We start from the raw sequence: 24,883 nt of genomic DNA, 5'->3' as shown, positions 1-24,883 counted from the left end.
AGGACTGACAGTGGTTTTTATAATCACATTTCCCAAGGACTGACAGTGGTTTTTCAGACCGGACTGACAGGACTGTTTGTAGGTTCATCTGAACGCGGACATTATAAATCAACAATCACTCTTGGACTCCAAAAGCAAGCCACCTAAAGACAGTATGAAGAGAGATACATCTTATGATTTATATTAGTAATTTGAATCCAGGCTTTTGATTGGCGGCAGACCAACTAATTCATTCCTTTCTCTTTTGAGTAAATCTTGTTTTTTGAGCTACTGTGGCAGAGCTATGAGTTGGTAATTCTTTTGTATTGAGCATTGATTTGCATACATCTTTGTTCATTTACAATGTGACACATTTTTACAACGTCATTCAAATCAAATCAAATCAACGTGCGTTGAAGATGTCGTTCCCATAGCAACGATTAAAACATTCCCAAACCAGAAACCGTGGATTGATGGCAGCATTCGCGTGAAACTGAAAGCGCGAACCACTGCTTTTAACCAGGGCAAGGTGACCGGAAACATGACCGAATACAAACAGTGTAACTATTCCCTCCGCAAGGCAATCAAACAAGCTAAGCGTCAGTATAGAGACAAAGTAGAATCTCAATTCAACAGCTCAGACACAAGAGGTATGTGGCAGGGTCTACAGTCAATCACGGATTACAAAAAGAAAACCAGCCCCGTCACGGACCAGGATGTCTTGCTCCCAGGCAGACTAAATAACTTTTTTGCCCGCTTTGAGGACAATACAGTGCCACTGACACAGCCCGCAACTAAAACATGCGTACTCTCCTTCACTGCAGCCGACGTGAGGAAAACATTTAAACGTGTCAACCCTCGCAAGGCTGCAGGCCCAGACGGCATCCCCATCCGCGCCCTCAGAGCATGCGCAGACCAGCTGGCTGGTGTGTTTACGGACATATTCAATCAATCCCTATCCCAGTCTGTTGTTCCCACATGCTTCAAGAGGGCCACCATTGTTCCTGTTCCCAAGAAAGCTAAGGTAACTGAGCTAAACGATGGTGCTACCGCCCCGTAGCACTCACTTCAGTCATCATGAAGTGCTTTGAGAGACTAGTCAAGGACCATATCACCTCCACCCTACCTGACACCCTAGACCCACTCCAATTTGCTTACCGCCCAAATAGGTCCACAGACGATGCAATCTCAACCACACTGCACACTGCCCTAAACCATCTGGACAAGAGGAATACCTATGTGAGAATGCTGTTCATCGACTACAGCTCGGCATTTAACACCATAGTGCCCTCCAAGCTCGTCATCAAGCTCGAGACCCTGGGTCTCGACCCCACCCTGTGCAACTGGGTACTGGACTTCCTGACGGGCCGCCCCCAGGTGGTGAGGGTAGGTAACAACATCTCCACCCCGCTGATCCTCAACACTGGGGCCCCACAGGGGTGCGTTCTGAGCCCTCTCCTGTACTCCCTGTTCACCCACGACTGCGTGGCCACGCACGCCTCCAACTCAATCATCAAGTTTGCGGACGACACAACAGTGGTAGGCTTGATTACCAACAACGACGAGACAGCCTACAGCCTCACACTCAACGTCAACAAAACTAAGGAGATGAATGTGGACTTCAGGAAACAGCAGAGGGAACAACCCCCTATCCACATCGATGGAACAGTAGTGGAGAGGGTAGTAAGTTTTAAGTTCCTCGGCGTACACATCACAGACAAACTGAATTGGTGCACCCACACAGACAGCATCGTGAAGAAGGCGCAGCAGCGCCTCTTCAACCTCAGGAGGCTGAAGAAATTCAGCTTGTCACCAAAAGCACTCACAAACTTCTACAGATGCACAATCGAGAGCATCCTGTCGGGCTGTATCACCGCCTGGTACGGCAACTGCTCCGCCCACAACCGTAAGGCTCTCCAGAGGGTAGTGAGGTCTGCACAACGCATCACCGGGGGCAAACTACCTGCCCTCCAGGACACCTACACCACCCGATGTCACAGGAAGGCCATAAAGATCATCAAGGACAACAACCACCCGAGCCACTGCCTGTTCACCCCGTTATCATCCAGAAGGTGAGGTCAGTACAGGTGCATCAAAGCTGGGACCGAGAGACTGAAAAACAGCTTCTATCTCAAGGCCATCAGACGGTTTAACATTGAGTGGCTGCTGCCAACACACTGACTCAACTCCAGCCACTTTAATAATGGGAATTGATAGGAAATTATATAAAATATATCACTAACCACTTTAAACAATGCTACCTAATATAATGCTTACATACCCTACATTATTCATCTCATATGTATACGTATATACTGTACTCTATATCATCGACTGCATCCTTATGTAATACATGTATCACTAGCCACTTTAACTATGCCACTTTGTTTACATACTCATCTCATTTGTATATACTGCACTCAATACCATCTACTGTATCTTGCCTATGCCGCTCTGTACCATCACTCATTCATATATCCTTATGTACATATTCTTTATCCCCCTTACACTTGTGTCTATAAGACAGTAGTTTTGGAATTGTTAGCTAGATTACTTGTTGGTTATTACTGCATTGTCGGAACTAGAAGCACAAGCATTTCGCTACACTCGCATTAACATCTGCTAACCATGTGTATGTGACAAATAACATTTGATTTTGATTTGATGTGACACATTTTTTACAACGTCATTCATTAATAACTTCCGTATACATCATATATATATATATATATATTTTTTTCCAAACATGTATATTCTCTATCATTGGAGTTTAGCTATATTATTTTCTGTAATATGTGCTCTGACTCTTCTGGAGGACGAAGTTGGAAATGTAACCAACTCTGCACGGCTTCATTAAGAAAGGAGGCTAATTTAAACAGGGTTCCATTGTCAATCCCCTGCCGGAAATGATTTCAGTAGGTGTTGAAACATGTTCCCTGGTTCTTGTTCCCTTTCGCAGTCCCTTTCCTTACGTACATACTGTATGTGTGTGTATCTTCCCCTTGAAAGGAACACAGTAAAAACTCCTTTCACCCCTGTGTGTCCTGACTGAGTATTATTCTCCTTCTTGAGGATGATGTTCATCTCTCCATTACTAGTGGTTATCCCACTGGCTGGTGGAAAACGGATCCGTCCAGCTTCAGGCTCGATGCCACCGTCTCCCTCACCCCTCCCTCAGCATGCCTCAGCATGCCTCAGCCCAGACATTCCTTTCTGGCTGTCTTCCTCTGTGTCTAAGGGCTGGCACAGGGCTAAGGCAGGGCTGGCACAGGGCTGAGGCAGGGCTGGCACAGGGCTGAGGCAGGGCTGGCATAGGAATGAGGCAGGGCTGGCACAGGGCTGAGGCAGGAATGGCATAGGGCTGAGGCAGGGTCAGGGCTGAGGCAGGGTCAGGGCTGAGGCAAGGTCAGGGCTGAGACAGGGCTGAGGCAGGGTCAGGTCTGAGGCAGGGTCAGGGCTGAGAAAGGGATGAGGCAGGGTCAGGGCTGAGTCAGGGCTGAGGCAGGGTCAGGGCTGAGGCAAGGTCAGGGCTGAGGCAGGGTCAGGGCTGAGGCAGGGCTGAGGCAGGGTCAGGGCTGAGACAGGGCTGAGGCAGGGTCAGTGCTGAGGCAGGGTCAGGGCTGAGGCAGGGCTGAGGCAGGGTCAGGGCTGAGGCAGGGCTGAGGCAGGGTCAGGGCTGAGGCAAGGTCAGGGCTGAGGCAGGGTCAGGGCTGAGGCAGGGTCAGGACTGACCCTGCCTCAACCCTGACCCTGCCTCAGCCCTGACCTTGCCTCAGCCCTGCCTCAGCCCTGACCCTGCCTCAGCCCTGACCTTGCCTCAGCCCTGACCCTGCCTCAGCCCTGCCTCAGCCCTGTATCAAATCAAATCAAATGTATTTATAAAGCCCTTCGTACATCAGCTGATATCTCAAAGTGCTGTACAGAAACTCAGCCTAAAACCCCAAATAGCAAGCAATGCAGGTGTAGAAGCACGGTGGCTAGGAAAAACTCCCTAGAAAGGCCAAAACCTAGGAAGAAACCTAGAGAGGAACCAGGCTATGTGGGGTGGCCAGTCTTCTTCTGGCTGTGCCGGGTGGAGATTATAACAGAACATGGCCAAGATGTTCAAATGTTCATAAATGACCAGCATGGTCCAATAATAATAAGGCAGAACAGTTGAAACTGGAGCAGCAGCACGGCCAGGTGGCCTGGGGCCAGCAAGGACTCATCATGTCAGGTAGTCCTGAGGCATGGTCCTAGGGCTCAGGTCCTCTGAGAGAAAGAAAGAGAGAAAGAGAGAATTAGAGAGAGGACACTTAAATTCAAACAGGACACCGAATAGGACAGGAGAAGTACTCCAGATATAACTAACTGACCCTAGCCCCCCGACACATAAACTACTGCAGCATAAATACTGGAGGCTGAGACAGGAGGGGTCAGGAGACACTGGCCCCATCCGAGGACACCCCCGGACAGGGCCAAACAGGAAGGATATGGTGTTGGTTAAAGCCATTGTCTGATGATTTAAAAATGTTTTGTAATTCTATGAATCTTACCCAGTTTATTAACTCACCTACTCTCCCAAATCTTAAATGCCCAGATAAATCTACCCTGATTGATTTGATATTGGCAAATGTTCCACATAAATATTCTGTGGTTGGTGTTTTTTGTAATGATTTAACTGACCATTGTGCTGTTGTTGCTGTTGGAAATACTAAGGTTCCTAAAACAAACCCACGTTTTATTCGTAAGAGAAATTTGAAGTGTTTTAATGAGCAGGCTTTCTTTCATGATTTGTTATTTTGACTGGAGCAGATTGAGTTTATCCCTGATGTGGAAACTGCCTGGAAATTCTTTCATTCTGTTTTTTTCCAAATAGTAAACAAACATGCCCCATTCCGCAGGTTCAGGGTTAAAAGGCGGGTTAATCCATGGTTTTGTTCTGACCTCTCCAGAGGGTAGTGAGGTCTGCACAACGCATCACCGGGGGCAAACTACCTGCCCTCCAGGACACCTACACCACCCGATGTTACAGGAAGGCCATAAAGATCATCAAGGACAACAACCACCCGAGCCACTGCCTGTTCACCCCGCTATCATCCAGAAGGCGAGGTCAGTACAGGTGCATCAAAGCTGGGACCGAGAGACTGAAAAACAGCTTCTATCTCAAGGCCATCAGACTGTTAAACAGCCACCACTAACATTGAGTGGCTGCTGCCAACACACTGACTCAACTCCAGCCACTTTAATAATGGGAATTGATGGGAAATGAATTAAAATATATCACTAGCCACTTTAAACAATGCTACCTCATATAATGTTTACATACCCTACATTATTCATCTCATATGTATATGTATATACTGTACTCTATATCATCTACTGCATCTTTATGTAATACATGTATCACTAGCCACTTTAACTATGCCACTTTGTTTACATACTTATCTCATATGTATATACTGTACTCGATATCATCTACTGTATCTTGCCTAAGCTGCTCTGTACCATCACTCATTCATATATCTTTATGTACATATTCTTTATCCCCTTACACTGTGTATAAGACAGTAGTTTTGGAATTGTTAGTTAGATTACTTGTTGGATTATTACTGCATTGTCAGAACTAGAAGCACAAGCATTTCGCTACACTCGCATTAACATCTGCTAACCATGTGTATGTGACAAATAAAATTTAGCCTGGGCTAAAGCAAGGAAATCGTGTTCTGATGCTGATTGGCTTATTTTTAGGCAGTTACGAAACAAGTGTTATTTTCTTACCAAGTCTGAATATTTTATATCTGTTACCACTGATAACCTGAATGACCCTAGAAAGTTTTGGAAGGCTATTAAGTCTGTCTTGTAACAGTAATGTTAATGAATTACCGGCATGTGTATTGAAGTGTTGCTGTATATGACAAAACTGAAATGCTGAATTGTATCGTCTGGTAGGCTGTTTGATTCAGTGTCCTTTGTCTCTGTACAGCTCTGTGTGGATGAACCAGTGAGAGCTGGTCAAACTTTTAGCTTTTTTGCCATTCTCAGTGCAGGTGGTACATAAAGCCCTGATATCCTTAGATCAGAGAAAGCCTGCAGGTCCTGATCTTTTGGATCCCTGCTTTTTAAATCTGACAGCTGATTTCATAGCTGAACCACTTACATATCTGTTCAATCTAACCCTGGAATGTAGAACGCTCTTGAAAAAGAGATGTTAAATCTCAATGAGCCCTTCCTGGTTAAATAAAGGTTAAATAAAATAAATGTTAAAAAAATAAAATAATCAAAAAACGCTCAAAACTGTAAGCGCAAACCATCACATTTAACCACGGCCTCCAGACAATCACTGATTTTAAAGGGAAAGCCAGCTAATTCACAGAATCCGACGCATCACTGTTGGACAATTTAAAAACCATCTTGGTCTGCTTTGAGGAAAACAACACCAAGCCATCGACGTGGGCCCCCGCCGCTCATGAGGACTGTGTGCTCTCTATCTCCATGGCTGTTGTAAGACATGCAAGCGAGTTAGCCCTCGTAAATCTGCCAGCCCAGACGGCCTCCCAAGCCGAGTCCTCTGAGCATGTACATACCAGCTGGCTCAAGTGTTTACAGACATATTCAATGTCTCCCTATCCCAGTCTGTCCCCAGTTGCTTCAAGATGTCCACCATTATTCCTGTACCCAAGAAAGCGAAGGTAACTCAACTAAATCAACTAAATGACTATCTCCCGATTACCTGACACCCTAGACCCACTATAATTTGCATACCGCCCCAACAGATCGACAATCGCCATTACACTGCACACTGCCCTATCCCATCTAGGGCTGTTAACTCGCACTAGACTAAATTCTTCCTAGTTATGTATCATCCCATCGGATAGTACCTGTCTTCATCAAACTGAGAGAAGCTAGCTAATGAGGGTAATTAAGGCTAGACATTAATGTTACTGCACTTCTCACCATCTTACAGCTACACATGACAACAACTCCATTTAGTAGAAATCCTAAATACCTGTTGGCTTTTTGTCAAAGCAGCCTTTCTTTCTCATTTCACTATTAATTCTGTCATTTTAAATCCATCTTCCACTGATTAGATATCTCCTAACTTGCCACACAAGTGGAGCAGCAATGCAGTTGTGTCTCTTGTGCAAGGATCAGAGCACATGCCTTTTTTTGTGACTTTTTCAAAATCATCAATATACAACCCCCCTGATCTGAACCCCTCCCTGTGCATCTGGGTCCTTGACTTCCTGACGGGCAGATCCAAGGGGGTGAAGGTAGGCCACAACCCCTGTGTCCCGCTGATACTTAACATGGGGGCCCCACAGGGGCGCGTGCTCAGCTACCTCCTGTGGGCCCTGTTCACCCATGACTGCGTGGCTACGCATGTCTCCAACTCTATCTCCAACTCTATCGTCAAGTTTGCAGTGGGGGTCGGCCCGTTAGAGTTTACCAACAACGACGAGACAGGGAAGAGATGTGAGCCCTGGTGGAGTGGTGCCAGGAAAATATGCTCACCCTCAATTGTTAAGGCCACAGTCTTGTTTCCCAGACATATTGTACAGCTTTTGTTTCCCAGCCTTGTTTCCCAGACTCGTTTCCCAGCCTTGTTTCCTAGACTCGTTTCCCAGACTTGTTTTACAGCTTTGTTTCCCAGTCTGGTTTCCCAGTCTAGTTTCCCAGCCTGGTTTCCCAGCCATGTTTCCCAGCCTTGTTTCCCAGCATTAATCATTCTTCCAGCTTGTTTTAAAAAGGTAAAAAGGGAAAGGCATTTTGCAGCTCCACAGATCCAGCGATCTGTTATGGGAATGTTAGAATGTCAGCTTTCTGTGGGAAAGAACCCAGTTTGTGTCACAGAACAATCTCTTTTTCCTAAATGGCACCCTCGTTCCCTACATAGTGTGTTACTTTTGACCAGAGCCAATAGCACTCCGCAGGGATCCATTTGGAACACAATCTGTCATCAGCCAGACAGAGCTCAGCCAGCCAGTGTGTCCTACGGTTACGGTATAGTATAGGCTGCCTGCCAATCACACTCTGAGTCCAGAACTAGCACTAGCAAATTGGGAACGGAGCATTATGCTATGATAAGGATTATGATGACTCTAGGGAGAAGTGACAACCGGGGGGATATTTAGAGCTTTGATAGGCCAGCAGGGTGTAAAGCATTTTACAAAGAGCTCGATTTTCCTCCTTAAATTGATTTATTGACGGGAAGGTAGAAAAAAACGGGGGAAATATGCATAGTTTATTATGAAACTCCAGATATTTCTATTACCGGATGTTTCATTTCACATTCAGCCAATCAGGTTGCAGCAATAATTTACTGTGAAACTATCAAAACAGAATGCAGCAACATGATTGGATGACAGCAATGTGCAACATCTGGGATGAGCATTAGCTCGTCACAGATGGAAAATTGTGATTCATAAAGAACGGAAGCATATTTTCAAAAAGGTTTCCCGCCTCCTCGCCATTAAATCGAGTTAAGGTGGAAATTGACGTCTTTGCAGGCTGAATGGAGAATATTTTATGTACCAACCAGTCCACAGGAGATGTGAGTTTATAAGCTAGCCGGCTGCATAGATTCCCTTTGGATGGTAAGATGAAATTACTCAAAATCGCCATCTGCCGGCCTTTGGGCTTGGTATGACCATATAGCTGACAACGTCTTACCTTTAGCTAATTCATACACATTAATACAGGAACATAAACTCACAACAAGATCATTATTTACAAGTTGATGGCGAGTTAATTACAGAAAATAGTTTACAGTTGTGATGAAATAAAAGCGGGGCTCCCGGATCATTTTTTAACTTGGACACTGTCTTGTTGGCCTAACGTTAAATCCTAATTTGACTTTGGTGCAAGTCATGTTGTTCTTCACATTACCTTCTCTTGTAAACACACACTATATCAAATCAATCAATATTTATTTGGTACATGAACAGGATACAGAATAAATGATAAAGTGAAATGGTTCTCTTGCAGATGGAGTCTTTTGTTCAGACACGTAGCTAGCTAGCTAAATAATGAACCATAATCCCAAATCATACTGCACCTACAAGTAGCTAAAGCTAACCACCAATTAGGTTCAATGTTAGCTAGCTAGCTAACATTAGGCTATAACTAGAAAAGAAAGTGGCTCTGAGATATCAATAATACTACAACACAGATCATACACATTAGCTAGAGAGCCAGCTAGCTAACAGTACACTTTAACTTGCAATGAAAATGACTTTCTTACACAATTAGAAATGTATATTATCTGAAAATGTAGCTAGATAGATTTTTCTACCCGTATACATGCTTCCCACTCTCTGTCACGGATGCCATGGTTGCCCTTAGTTTGAAGATGTAATCCGGAGACAGCAGTTTTGTACAACTGCCTTCTGTTTTCTCTTTTTGACTCTCTCCGCATTTGCAATCAAATGCCTGAATCTCCTTAGCTATCATACTCTGCTTCTATTTCAAAACTCTGTTCTCCAGAAAGTGTAGAGTCTTAGCAACACTTATGCAGTTCTTCATGATATCTCTGAAAAAAAGAGACGGATTACCTAAAAGATGATGACAATGCCCCCCTCCACAAGGCACGAGTGGTCACTGAATGGTTTGATGAGTATGAAAACGATGTCAACCATATGCCATGGCCATCTCACTCACCAGATCTCAACCCAATTGAACACATATGGGAGATTCTGAAACGGTGCCTGAGACAGCGTTTTCCTTCACCATCAACAAAACACCAAATTGTGGAATTTATTTTGTGGAAGAACGGTGTCGTATCCCTCCAATAGAGTTCCACATATTTGTAGAATCTATGCCAAGATGCATTCTGGCTCGTGGTGGCCCTGCTTCTTATTAAGATACTTGGGTAATGTTGGTGTTTCCTTTGTTTTGGCAGTTACCTGTAGTACACACTAGCTAGCTGGCTAGTACACAAACAGCGGCAAGAAAAAGTATGTGAACCCTTTGGAATGACCTGGATTTCTGCATATGTTGATCATAAAGTGTGATCTGAACTTCATCTAGGTCACAACAATAGACCAACAATTATATGTTTTCATGTCTTTATTGAACACACCACGTACACATTCAGAGTGCAGTGCTAGAAAAGTATGTGAAACCTTGGATTTTATAACTGGTTGACCCTCCTTTGGCAGCAATAACCTCAACCAAACGTTTTCTGTAGTTGTGGATCAGACCTGCACAACGGTCAGGAAGAATTTTGGACCGTTCCTCTTTACAAAACTGTTTCAGTTCAGCAATATTCTTGGGATGTCTGGTGTGAACTGCTCTCTTGTGGTCATGCCACAGCATCTCAATCGGGTTGAGGTCAGGACTGACTGGGCCACTCCAGAAGGTTTATTTTCTTCAGTTGAAGCCATTCTGTTGTTGATTTACTTCTGTGTTTTGGGTCGTTGTCCTGTTGCATCACCCATCTTCTGTTGAGCTTCAAGTGGAGGACTGATTGCCTAATATTCTTCTGCAAAATGTCTTGATAAACTTGGGAATTAATTTTCTCGTTGATGATAGTAAGCTGTCCAGGCTCTGAGGCAGCAAAGCAGCCCCAAATCATGGTGCTCCCTTCACCATACTTTACAGTTGGGATGAGGTTTTGATGTTGGTGTGCTGTGCTGTGCCTTTTTTCTCCACACATAGTATTGTGTGTTCCTCCCAAACAACTCAACTGTAGTTTCATCTGTCCAGTAGAGCTGTGGAACATCCAGGTCCACTTTTGCAAACTTCAGACGTGCAGCATTGTGGCTTCTTCCCTGGTGTCCTCCCATGAACACCATTCTTGTTTAGTGTTTTACGTATCGTAGACTCGTCCACAGAGATGTTAGCATGTTCCAGAGATTTATGTATGTCTTTAGCTGACACTCTAGGATTCTTCTTAACCTCATTGAGCATTCTGTGCTGTGCTCTTGTGGTCACCTTTGCAGGATGGCCACTCAGGGAGAGTAGCAACAGTGCTGAAATTTCTCCATTAATAGACAATTTGTCTTACTGTGGACTGATGAACATCAAAGGCTTTTAGAGATACTTTTGTAACCCTTTCCAGCTTTATGCAAGTCAACAATTCTTAATCTTAGGTCTTCTGAGATCTCTTTTGTTCGAGGCATGGTTCACATCAGAAAATGCTTCTTGTGAATAGCAATCTCAAATTTTGTGAGTGTTTTTTATAAAGCAGGGCTGCTCTAACCAACATCTCTAATCTCGTCTCCTTGATTGGACTCCAGATCAGCTGACTCCTGACTCCAATTAGCTTTTGGAGAGGTCATTAGCCTAGGGGTTCACATGCTTTTTCCAACCTATACAGTGAATGTTTAATTATGTATTCAATATAGACAGGAAAAATACAATCATGTGTGTATTATTAGTTTAACCACACTGTGTTTGTGTATTGTTGTGATTTAGATGAAGATCAGATCAAATATGATGACCACTTCATGCAGAAATCCACATACTTTTTCTTGCCACTGTATTGACTGGAGCCAGACCCTATTGAACCCAACTCTTTCTTGGCACTACTTGGGACACCTCACACACATCCTACAGTCTAGGGTCAGCAGATAGACCATACTCACTGGCTGGGCTGTGGGACAGTGAACGTGCATTGATAAAATCGAATGGAATTGTTAACAGGCACCCAGAGAATGTGAGGATTGTGGTGAACAACTCCCTTCTACCAGCCAATGAGCATCCAGGATCCAAACAACCCATTTATTACTGGGGATAATCACCTTAGAGCAGAGCCATTTAGAGAGTTGTTTTTTTAAATATGTTAATGGAGCATTAAAACGGCTACCATATCATTTAGTGTCATGTAAACACATTATAACGCAGAAACCTCAATGCCCCAACTTTCTAAATGTTTGTCTCTGTCCTAGAGAGAACATAACCAGATAGAGTTAACCTCTAGAGAGAGAAGGGAAACACTTTACTCAAAATGCACAGAGAGATTATTATTGAAGATGAACACGTCGCTCTGCAGCAGATGAGCATTATCCATTAGATCCAAGATTGACCCAGCATTATCCATAAGATCCAAGAATGACACAGCATTATCCATTAGATCCAAGAATGACACAGAGTTAGGGTTCATTAGATCCAAGAATGACACAGCGTTAGGGTTCATTAGATCCAAGAATGACACAGCATTATCCATTAGATCCAAGAATGACACAGCGTTAGGGTTCATTAGATCCAAGAATGACACAGCGTTAGGGTTCATTAGATCCAAGAATGACACAGCATTATCCATTAGATCCAAGAATGACACAGCGTTAGGGTTCATTAGGAATGACACAGCGTTAGGGTTCATTAGACCAAGAATGACACAGCGTTAGGGTTCATTAGATAAGAATGACACAGTTTAGGGTTCATGACTGAATGACACAGCGTTGATTAGATAAGAATGACACAGCGTTAGGGTTCATTCGATTAAAGAATGACAGAGATAGGGTTCATTAGATCCAAGAATGACACAGAGTCAGGGTTCATTAGATCCAAGAATGACACAGCGTTCGGGTTCATTAGATCCAAGAGTTAGGGTTCATTAGATCCAAGAATGACACAGAGTCAGGGTTGGTAGTATGTTAGTGTTCATGACTGATGTTGTCCTGTTGTTGATGTGGTATGATGTTATGGTTCATGACTGATGTTGTCCTGTTGTTGATGTGGTAGGATGTTAGGGTTCATGACTGATGTTGTTGATGTGGTAGGATGTTAGGGTTCATGGCTGATGTTGTCCTGTTGTTGATGAGGTAGGATGTTAGGATTCATGACTGATGTTGTTGATGTGGTAGGATGTTATGGTTCATGACTGATGTTGTTGATGTGGTAGGGTGTCAGGGTTCATGACTGATGTTGTCCTGTTGTTGATGTGGTAGGATGTTTGGGTTCATGACTGATGTTGTCCTGTTGTTGATGTGGTAGGATGTTATGGTTCATGACTGATGTTGTCCTGTTGTTTCTAGAGAAAAGGAGGGGACTCGTTCTATTTCAGATCTCTCTAAGCCAGCACCCCATTATTAGTGATATGTGATACAGGGCAGGGTAAGTTTGGTTTCCCATACGTGATTTCATAGGGACAAAATCATTCCCCCTGCTTCCTTCTGTAGGCTTGGATCCAAACTAAATGTTTCACAAAAACATCTAAATGAATTAATTAATTAATCAGTTTACATCCAAGCTATCTTTCTAAATCATGTAGCTCGTATCGTCAAGATCGCAGATTTGAGAGAAACAACAAATGTCGGTACATATAAGTGTCTTATATCTGCTGAAAGCTTAAATTATTGTTAATATAACTGCACTGTCCAAATTACAGTAGCCATTACTGCAAAAAAAATGCCATGCTATTGTTTGAGGAGAGCTCCTATCAACAAAAACATTTCTTTCTTCGTGATAGGTTTGATAAATTCACCTCTGAAGGTAAAATGTGTACTTACATTCTGATATCTTGCTCTGATTTATCATCCAAAGGGTCCCAGAGATAACATGAAGTGTCGTTTTATTAGATAAAATCCTTTCATATCCTAAAAAGACCCATATAGCATGCACGATCGACTTTGTATTTCCACTCGTTCAATTTGCAAAGAAAGGAATCTGTAAAAATCTCACCCTAAACGTTGTTTCAACGAGTCAAATCACGTTCATATCTATTCCTCCGAGATCTTAGAAGGTAACCAGACTTCACAATATCATTAGGGGTGTAGTATATCCTATAGCACACCATATTTGGTCAGAGAGTGATGCCTTCATGGCACACCGACGATGTTGGCGGTCTTCACTTGAACCAATCGGGGTCAAACAAAGCTAGCTAGATAGCCAATGAGCTGGGATTTACGGGAGTATCCAGAAACTATGTATCTGTCGTAAAATGTAGCTGCTAACCTTGTACGACAGCATGCCTTTTCATTTTGGACAAACATTATAAGGATATTCAGAGTTATGAAGTTATGAAAATGTTGAACTTATAATATGGCTACTAATACTTGGAAAGCTAAATCAAAGTCCAAGTACACAGATTTGACGATATTCTTGCAGAAAAAAATGGAATATGAATGCAAAGGTGCTTCAACACCTGCATTGCTTGCTGTTTGGGGTTGTAGGATGGGTTTCTGTACAGCACTTTGAGATATCAGCTGATGTATGAAGGGCTATATAAATACATTTGATTTGAAATGTCTCCTTCACGATTTGCCTAAATGTACTTGGGGACTTCACACTTAATGTCATGTAGTTTGCTCATATTTCAAGTTATCGATCTGAAACTTTGCACATACACTGCTGCCATCTTGTGGACACTCTCGGAATTACAACCAGAGTGATGCCTTTAACTGTGACCTTTTTCTTTTATTTCAAAGACTGGTAGGTATTTTCTTCTACCAGATCTATTGTGTTATATTCTCCTACATTCCTTTCACATTTCCACAAACTTCAAAGTGTTTCCTTTCAAATGGTATCAAGAATATGCATATCCTTGCTTCAGGTCCTGAGCTACAGACAGTTAGATTTGGGTATGTCATTTAGGTGAAAATTAAAAAATGGTGGCTATCCCTAAAAAGTTTTAATAACATGTCTCCCTGTTTCTCTCTATAGATGACTGGAGCAACGCGGACGCCAGTTGCCATGAGTTCCTGAGAGCAGAACTGCGACTGCTTCCTCTCAGTACCAAGATGGAGGCCTCTATCTACCAAAGGGTAATGCCCATAGCGATAAATAAAGGACTAGATGGATATAACCCATTTTAGCATGGACATTACCATTCAGGTATTCCACCATTTTAAAGTATACAACTGGGTGGGGATCCAGAGCATTGTCTTCTTCTTCTTCAAGTTGGGTTGCCTGTGGCTGATTTAAGCTATATCACCGCCATCTAGTGGCCACAATATATTAATGAGACGAGATTTGGTTCAGTACTCCAGCACTGCAGGTGGTTTTAAATCACCAATATTTAGATTGACGCTTTTTTCAAACACAAAAGAAGAAGAACAATAACAACTTTAAAATGAAGCCTCAATGGTACTACCTGTGTTGTCACGGACACCACAAGGGTACAGAGACAAAGGTGAGTCCTATATCTATTTATATGGTCCTTACACTTCATCTGGTCTATTTTTCAAGACCACAGTCATATGGCCTGGATTTTTAACACTACCTAACCAGGCCAAGCTGTACTGGTCTGGCCTGGTTACTGATCAACTACTGAACCAAGCCAAGCTGTACTGGTCTGGCCTGGTTACTGATCAACTACTGAACCAAACAAGCTGTACTGGCCTGGTTACTGATCCACTACTGAACCAAACCAAGCTGTACTGGGCTGGCCTGGTTACTGATCCACTACTGAACCAAACCAAGCTGTACTGGGCTGGCCTGGTTACTCATCAACTACTGAACCAAACCAAGCTGTGCTGGGCTGGTTACTGATCCACTACTGAAACAAACCAAGCTGTACTGGGCTGGCCTGGTTACTGATCCACTACTGAACCAAACCAAGCTGTACTGGGCTGGCCTGGTTACTGATCCACTACTGAACCAAACCAAGCTGTACTGGGCTGGCCTGGTTACTGATCCACTACTGAACCAAACCAAGCTGTACTGGGCTGGCCTGGTTACTCATCAACTACTGAACCAAACCAAGCTGTGCTGGGCTGGTTACTGATCCACTACTGAAACAAACCAAGCTGTACTGGGCTGGCCTGGTTACTGATCCACTACTGAACCAAACCAAGCTGTACTGGGCTGTCCTGGCCTGGTTACTGATCCACTACTGAACCAAACCAATCCGTACTGGGCTGGCCTGGTTACTGATCCACTATTGAACCAAACCAAGCTGTACTGGGCTGGTCTGGTTACTAAAACGTCAGCATAGTCTGGTGTGGGTCAGCCCTGCAGCGTCTCAGCTGTTTTCTACCAATGGATGCGATCAATTGTAGAAAACCCATAGTTGCTCCCGTCCCGATTTTGAATAGTCATTTGACCCTTATGCATAATCAATCACAAGCTTTGGAACATTTCCTGTAAACAACCACTGCCTTAATTTTACGGCTTGGGGTTCCACGAGAGGAACATTTCGACAACAGCCGGTGAAATGACAGAGCGCGAAATTCAATTATTTTTTATATAAATATTTTACTTTCATACATTCACAAGTGCAATACATCAAATTAAAGCTTAACTTCTTGTTAATCTAGCCATCATGTCAGATTTCAAAAAGGCTTTACGGCGAAAGCACACCATGCGATTATGTTAGGTCAGTGCCAAGTCACAAAAAACATACAGCCATTTTCCAGCCAAAGAGAGGAGTCACAAAAAGCAGAAATAGAGATAAAATAAATCACTAACCTTTGATGATCTTCATCAGATGGCACTCATAGGATTTCATGTTACACAATACATGTATGTTTTGCTCGATAAAGTTCATATTTATATCCAGAAATCTCCGTTTACATTTTCGCGTTATGTTCAGTAATGTTTTGCCCCCAAAACATCCGGTGAAATTGCAGAGAGCCACATCAATTTACAGAAATACTCATCATAAACTTAGATGAAAGATACAAGTGTTATACATAGGATTAAAGATAAACTTCTCCTTAACGCAACCGCTGTGTCAGACTTTCAAAAAAGCTTTATGGCGAAAGCACACCATGCGATCATCTGAGTACAGCGCTCAGACACCAAAACAAGCCATACAGATACCTGCCAAGTTGTGGAGTCAACAAAAGTCAGAAATAGCGTTATAAATATTCACTTACCTTTGATGATCTTCATCGGGAATGCACTCCCAGGAATCCCAGTTCCACAATAAATGTTTGTTTTGTTCGATAAAGTCACTCATTTATGTCCAAGTTCCTCCTTGTTGTTTGCACGTTTAGTTCACTAATTCAAATGCACAAAGTATGGGCACTAAGTCCAGACGAAAGTACAAAAAAGTTCAATTAAAGTTCATAGAAAACGATGTATATAATCAATTTTTATGATGTTTTAGGATAAATCTTCGATAATATTCCGTTGTCATTAGAAAGGAAAGGGAACGGAGCTCGCTCTCGCGCTCACGGCCATCCGCGATAAACAACTCATGGCTTTCAGCTGAGCCACTTACTCTGAGTGGTCTTATTCTCTCCCCTTTCACAGCAGAGGCCTGAAACAACTTTCTAAAGACTGTTGACATCTAGTGGAAGCCTTAGGAAGTGCAATCTGACCCCATTTACACTGGATATTGGATAGGCAATCTACAAACCTCAGATTTCCCACCTGCTGGTTGTATTTTTCTCAGGTTTTTGCCTGCCATATGAGTTCTGTTATACTCACAGACATCATTCAAACAGTTTTAGAAACTTCAGAGTGTTTTCTATCCAATACTAATAATACTATGCATATTTTCTATCCAAATCTACTAAACATGCATATCTTAGCTTCTGGACCTGAGAAGCAGGTAGTTTACTCTGGGCACGCTTTTCATCTGGATGTGAAAATACTGCCACCTAGCCCAAATAAGTTTTAATAAGCTAACCTTTCTTAGTAGTTCAGTATGTCTGCAGAGCAACATTTCTCCTTGATCCAATTTAGGTAGTTTATTTAGCTAGGTTATTTAGCTAGGTTATTTAACTAGGTTATTTAGCTAGGTTATTTAACTAGGTTATTTGGCTAGGTTATTTGGCTAGGTTATTTAGCTAGGTTATTTAGTTAGGTTATTTAGCTAGGTTAGTTTAGCTAGGCTATTTAGCTCAATTATGAATGAAGAAAGTAAGAGATGAAAATTTCTCTTTGTTTCTCTTTGTTGAGTTAAGTTAATTCACCAAAATAATGTGCTTGTTTTATGCTCCTGTGTGTCTCAGTTGGTACGAGGGTACGAGGTTGTCTAAGACCATGGGTTCGAAGTTTGCAGGGACAACATAGTGTCCTGATTACCCACCCTCCTTTCCAAGTGCACTTGGATTTATCAATGGTGGAATCTGCCTCCAGCTAATTTTTACACCAATCCAATGCTTTAAAATCCAAGACAGGGAATGTGCAAAGTGTCCTCTTTGTGTTTCCTGTTTGGACAGAGTGGTGTATGTATGTCATATGTCTGGTCGTCCATTTACTGTAGAAACCTGGAGCAGCTTGTTCCTGCAGTCTGGGCGGGGCCACCACTGTGACCATTCCTAGAAGCCACACCTTCCACTCCTTATCCAATCAGAGCCCTGACCACGCCCAGGAGGAGGAAGGATCACCGCGGCAACGGCGCATCACAGTTGGTGAGGTCTCCAATCGTAAAACTGGTTTATTGTTGTGTTATTGATACTGTCAATACAACTAGTACTATTACTCCGATTTAATACCGATACTACTACTACTACTACTACAGATAATGTTGACCTCTTCATATCCTCTTATAACACGTTTGATGTTCTTTATGCACACCACATTATGTGTTACAGCGACTGATATCATTGATACATTTCCCTGTCTATCAATCAGAAGGTTTAGCACAATAAATATAAGACCTTCCTTTGATTCATCTTCCTTGGAAGTACAGAACATGAGCATTTCTGTCCTGTTACATGAGTTGAAAAATTAACAGAGCTCACTTCTCCTTTCCTCCCCTCTCTTTCCTCCCCTCTCTTTCCCACTCTCTCTTTCCTCTCCTCTTTCCCACTCTCTCTTTCCTCTCCTCTTTCCCACTCTCTTTTCCTCTCCTCTTTCCCACTCTCTCTTTCCCATTTCTCTCTTTTCCCACTCTCTCTCACTCCCTCTCTTCCCTCTCTCTTTCCCTCTCTTCCCCTTCTCTCGTTCCTCCCCTCTCTTTCCCTCTCTCTTTCCTCCCCTCCATTTCCCTCTCTTCCCCTCTCTTTCCCCCTCTCTCTTTCCCCTCTCTCTCTTTCCCCCTCCATCTTGTCCCCTCTCTCTTTCTCCTCTCTCTTTCCCCTCTCTCTCCCCCTTCCCCCCCTCCACCATTTCTCCTCTCTCTTTCCCCCTCCCTCTTTCCCCCTCTCTCTTTCCCTCTCTCTCGTTCCTCCCCTCTCTTTCCCCTTTCTCTTTCCCTCTCTCTTTCCCCTCTCTTTCCCCTCTTTCCATCTTTTCCCCTCTCTCTTTCTCCCCTCCCTTTCCCTCTCTCTTTCCCCCTCTCTCGTCCCCCTCTCTCTTTCCCCCTCCCTCTTTCCCTCTCAATCGTTCCTCCCCTCTCTTTCCCTCTCTCTTTCCTCCCCCTTTCCATCTCTCTTTCCCCCTCTCTCTTTCCCCCTCTCTCTTTCCCACTCTCTCTTTCACCTCTCTCTTTCTCCTCTCACAGCATCATTCATGCCACAGCCTAATGACCAGAATGGAAGCTTCCCAGAGAAGGTACAGTAACACAGTCAATCCCCATAAAAAGCAAGACCTTCAGGGTGGCAACGGCACGGAAACAGAAAGCTGCCCCAAATATAACTATAAAACACAATGCGTCTGAACTTCAGAAATACAACCCAAACTACTCAAAGCAATGACTCAGCGAATATTCTCAGGATCGTGGTCACAGTGCCCAGGTTTTGCCAAAATAGGATTGCATAGAACAGTCCTGTTGACCAGAGCCGGTACACTCTGTAGGGAGTAGAGTGCAATTTGGGATGTATCCCTGGTGACCATAGAGAAACATCTGGTACATAGTATGTAGAAGTAAGAAGTGAAAAGTATATTTCCTGTGTTAGCAACAAAGGAATAGAAATGGATAAATTACAGTTATGCTCGAGCCTTGCATTCACAATGATCTATACATCCCTGACTACCGTAGTGTCTGTAATACATCCTCACAGGACAGACTAAGCACGGTCACACACTGCTATACAGGACAGACTCACTGTGGTGGAATTCCCTTCCATCTCCTATTACTCAGCAAACAGCAAAACATCTCATGGAACGGAAGGGAACTGTGAGGGGACACACACACAGAAACACACACACAGAGAAACACAAAACATCTCATGGACACACACACACAGAAACACACACACAGAGAAACACACACACACACACACACACACACAGAAACACACACACACACACACACACACAGAAACACACACATAGAGAAACACACACACACACAGAGAAACACACACACACACACACACACACACACAAGAAACACACACACACACACACACACACAGAAACACACACATAGAGAAACACACACACACACAGAAAAACACACACACACACACAGAAAAACACACACACACACACACACACACACACACACACACACACACACAGACACACACAACACACACACACACACAGAAACACACACAGAATCACAGAAACACACACACACACAGAAACACACACACACACACAAACACACACAAACATACTCCAACACACACACATAGACACACTCTAACACACACATAAAGCACTGAAATCTAACAGTACAACTCCCACAATCTTCTTATTGTCAATTTATTTCAGCCAATCATCAGTTATTTTTCTCAGTACAGTACATGTTGACTCGATAGGTATGCTGAGAGGTCAAACACAATTCTTTCCCAAAAGTTTGCTAAGAGCCGGCAGTGGACTGATTTGGTCAGCTGTTAGAACAAGCAAAGTAGACACTTTACCATTCTTGTGTAATGACTTTCAGCTTCCCTCCAGGTTCTGAGGGGTCAGATTACAGATATGAGAAACAGGAGCGGCAACATTTTCTCCATCTACGTTGTTAATACCAAGTCTCATTATTGATTTCCAGCAATAATCTTTTCCACATCACTTCTCTTTCATAATTCTGTATTTTATAAATCATGAATATTATGGCTTGTTTGTTGTTGACATTTCATTCCTGAGTTTGTCCACTCGCTGGAGACCCCTCCCCCCCCACCCTCCCCATGGTTCATACAGTATCCATCTCTCTGTCGCCCCCCCCCCACCCTCCCCATGGTTCCTCCATCTGCAAAATCATTGCAAAATGTAGAATAGCAGACAATTAGCTTTTGAAATGCAAAATTCTCTCAGCCTCATTGTAGAATGTGTAGAATAACATTATATTAGCTATAAAACTGCACACTTCTCTCTCTGCTCTTAGGAACTATGTTTAGATTTGCAGGGAATTATCTTTAAAAAGCTAAATTCTCTCAGCATCATGGCCAAATATGTAGAATAGCATGAGCTCTAAAACTGTGATTTTTTTTTTCTCTTTGCCCCATCTTTCCACTAGTTCAGTCTTTCTTTTTCCTTCTGTCTGTCTTTCTGCCTAAATATCCTTGTCACTGTTTAGAATGTTCGGTGTGACGTTGTAAATGGCAAATTAACAAGTAAGAAGTCTGCAAAGTTTGAAGAAAACCTCAGGAATGCTACCCCTGTCCCGCTCCATTTGTTTTTATTGAACTGGAATTGACATTTTAACTCTCTGTGTGTGTGTATGTGTGGGTGGTATAGGATTTCGACAGACAAGGGGGAAAACCTCTAGGAGAGTTGAACACAGAAGAAGTCTGCCAGTGGTTCAGCAGTATTGGCCTTCAGAAAAGCCTCCAGTTCATCAGAGGTAACACCGTTTCATCATGTCCCTCCTCCCTCCCTCTTCAGAACTCATTTATGTCTCTTCCCATTACATTCCCATGCTGACGTTGCCAATTAACTCACCTTTAAACACCTTTATTTGAACCGCTGAGCTGACGTTGCCAATTAACTCACCTTTATTAATAATAAACAAATTAGGCACATTTGATCAGTCAGTTTGTATTATCTTTTACCAGATCTAAAGTGTTATATTCTCCTACATTCCTTTCACATTCACACAAACTTCAGTGTTTCCTTTCAAATGGTACCAAGAATATGCATATCCATGCTTCAGGTCCTGATCTACAGGCAGTTAGTTTTGGGTTTGTCATTTTATGAGATTTAATCAAAATGTTATTGCTGTAGGCTATTTATCTGACTATCAAACTGAAATGTTATTGCTGTAGGCCATTTATCTGACTATCAGACTGAAATGTTATTGCTGTAGGCCATTTATCTGACTATCAGACTGAAATGTTATTGCTGTAGGCCATTTATCTGACTATGAGACTGAAATGTTATTGCTGTAGGCCATTTATCTGACTATCAGACTGAAATGTTATTGCTGTAGGCCATTTATCTGACTATCAGACTGAAATGTTATTGCTGAGGCCATTTATCTGACTATCAAAAATGTTATGGCTGTAGGCCATTTATCTGACTATCAGACTGAAATGACTGATCCTTTAATCAAAATGTTATTGCTGTAGGCCATTTATCTGACTATCAGACTGAAATGTTATTGCTGTAGGCCATTTATCTGACTATCAGACTGAAATGTTATTGCTGTAGGCCATTTATCTGACTATCAGACTGAAATGTTATTGCTGTAGGCCATTTATCTGACTATGAGACTGAAATGTTATTGCTGTAGGCCATTTATCTGACTATCAGACTGAAATGACTGATCCTTTAATCAAAATGTTATGGCTGTAGGCCATTTATCTGACTATCAGACTGAAATGACTGATCCTTTAATCAAAATGTTATTGCTGTAGGCCATTTATCTGACTATCAGACTGAAATGACTGATCCTTTAATCAAAATGTTATGGCTGTAGGCCATTTATCTGACTATCAGACTGAAATGACTGATCCTTTAATCAAAATGTTATGGCTGTAGGCCATTTATCTTACAGGAGAAATGTTCTGTCCCACTGTTCTGTCTTCGTCAAGTCACTACTAGGGAACTTCTGGATGCTCTGATTGTTATTGATGTTTAAACGTCCACATATGCTTGACCCGTGTCTTCTATGGTTTGCTGCACCTCTAATTGTGGAGCCCTTGACTCATATTTTAAATTGATCCATTTTCTTTGGTATTATTCCTAAGGTGTAGAAAGGCGGCCCTTGTTCTCCCGCTCCACAAAAGGTGGCGATCTCTGCGATCTTAATAATTAAAACGTTAATGTTTAGCAAAAAATGTTTGAACTCTTGGTCATTTCTCAGCTGCTGTCCTTTTTCGATAGAACTTTTCATTTGAATGCTCACCAGTCTGGCTTTAGGACACCAGTGGAGGCTCCTTAGAGGAGGAAGGGGAGGACCATCCTACTTAGTGAAATTCTTTTTTTTTTTTTTAAAATAGTGAAATGTAAAAACGTTATCCTAACTAAATATATTCACGTCACCAAATAATTGATTAAAACACACTGTTTTGCAGTGAAGGTCTACAGTAGCCTCAGCAGCACTTTGTAGGGTAGCACCATGGTGTAGCCGGAGGACAGCTGGCTTCCGTCCTCCTCTGGGTATATTGACTTCAATACCAGGCTATCGTAGAGCTGCAATTGACTATATATTTGGTTGGTTCTCCCATCGATCCCTAACCGCCTACAAATATCCGGGCATCTGCATTGAAAAATACCTTAAAAAAAACTTATGCATACAGTAGAAACTTATGGATACACTAGAGACTTATGGATACAGTAGAGACTTATGGATACACTGGACTTATGGATACAGTAGAGACGTATGGATATGGACTATGGATACACAAATATTAAGTTCTGCTTTTCTGATGTATCAAATATTTATGTCAAGCAATAAATGCAAATTAATTACTTAAAATCATACAATGTGATTTTCTGGATGTTTGTTTTAGATTCCGCCTCTCACAGTTGAAGTGTACCTATGATAAAAAATTACAGACCTCTACATGCTTTGTAAGTAGGAAAACCTTGCAAAATAGGCAGTGTATCAAATACTTGTTCTCCCCACTGTATAGAGTAGTAATATTCTGTCTGGTGTGTTTGAGTGAGCGAGAGAAGGAGATCCTAATGACTCGACTGGATATCCTAACGCTGCATGGAGAGAAGAGAAATGCCGGTTTTCAGTATCTATACTAAAAATATATATACAAAATCAACATGCAACAATTTCAACGATTTTACTGAGTTAAAGTTCATTTAAGGAAATCAGTCAATTTAAGTCAATTCATTAGGCCATAATATATGGATTTCAAATGACTGGGCAGTGGCGCAGCTATGGCTGGGCCTGGGAGGGCATCCTATGGGAGCGAGGCCCACCTCTGGGGAGCCAGGCACAGCCAATCAGAATGATTTTTTTCCCACAAAAGGGATTTATTACAGACAGAAATACTCCTCAGTTTCATCAGCTGTCTGGGTGGCTGGTCTCAGACAATCCTTCAGGTGAAGTAGCCAGATGTGGAGGTCCTGGGTTGTCGTGGTTACACGAGGTCTGCGATTGTGAGGCTGGTTGAACGTACTGCCAAATTCTCTACAACAACGTTGGAGGCAGCTTATAGTAGAGAAATGAACATTCCAAGCTCTGGTATACATTCCTGCAGTCAGCATGCCAATTGCAAGAGCCCTCAAAACTTGAGACATCTGTGGCATTGCATTGTTTGACAAAAATTTTAGAGTGGCCTTTTATTGTCCCCAGCACAAGGTGCACCTGTACAAGGTGCACGTGCTTCTACACCTGCATTGCTTGCTGTTTGGGGGTTTAGGCTGGGTTTCTGTACAGCACTTTGATATATCAGCTGATGTAAGAAGGGCTTGATTTGATTTGATATTTCAGCTCATGAAACACAAGACCAAGACTTTACATGTTGCGTTTATATTTTTGTTCAGTATAAATCATGAGGCACATTTGAATTTCCTGATGGGCAGGAACATTTTCTCAGACAAAAGATTGATCATGTTAAAGCATCAGTCATTTCAGTCTGATAGTCAGATAAATGGCCTACAGCAATAACATTTCAGTCTGATAGTCAGATAAATGGCCTACAGCCATAACATTTCAGTCTGATAGTCAGATAAATGGCCTACAGCCATAACATTTCAGTCTGATATACAGTCGTGGCCAAAGGTTTTGAGAATGAAACAAATATTAATTTTCACAAAGTTTACTGCTTCAGTGTCTTTAGATATTTTTGTCGGATGT

The 24,883-nt window shown here is 42.5% G+C and overlaps 1 protein-coding gene across 1 annotated transcript in view; it reads left to right on the top strand.

Moving 5' to 3' along the window:
- The window catches only part of LOC112222549, a 54,454-nt gene that overhangs the window by 12,745 nt on the left and 16,826 nt on the right, over window positions 1-24,883 (top strand). Inside the window, exons 3-6 of the mRNA XM_042305791.1 lie at window positions 14,566-14,666; window positions 18,059-18,206; window positions 19,241-19,290; window positions 21,364-21,469. Of these exons, the coding sequence (XP_042161725.1) occupies window positions 14,566-14,666; window positions 18,059-18,206; window positions 19,241-19,290; window positions 21,364-21,469 (405 nt within the window). The remainder of the gene's footprint in view (window positions 1-14,565; window positions 14,667-18,058; window positions 18,207-19,240; window positions 19,291-21,363; window positions 21,470-24,883) is intronic.

This window comes from Oncorhynchus tshawytscha, linkage group LG25 (genome assembly GCF_018296145.1).
Source record: "Oncorhynchus tshawytscha isolate Ot180627B linkage group LG25, Otsh_v2.0, whole genome shotgun sequence".
Classification (NCBI taxonomy): domain Eukaryota; kingdom Metazoa; phylum Chordata; class Actinopteri; order Salmoniformes; family Salmonidae; genus Oncorhynchus; species Oncorhynchus tshawytscha.
The sequence above is the reverse complement of the archived record's forward strand: the minus strand, read 5'-3'. Positions and strand labels throughout refer to the sequence as shown.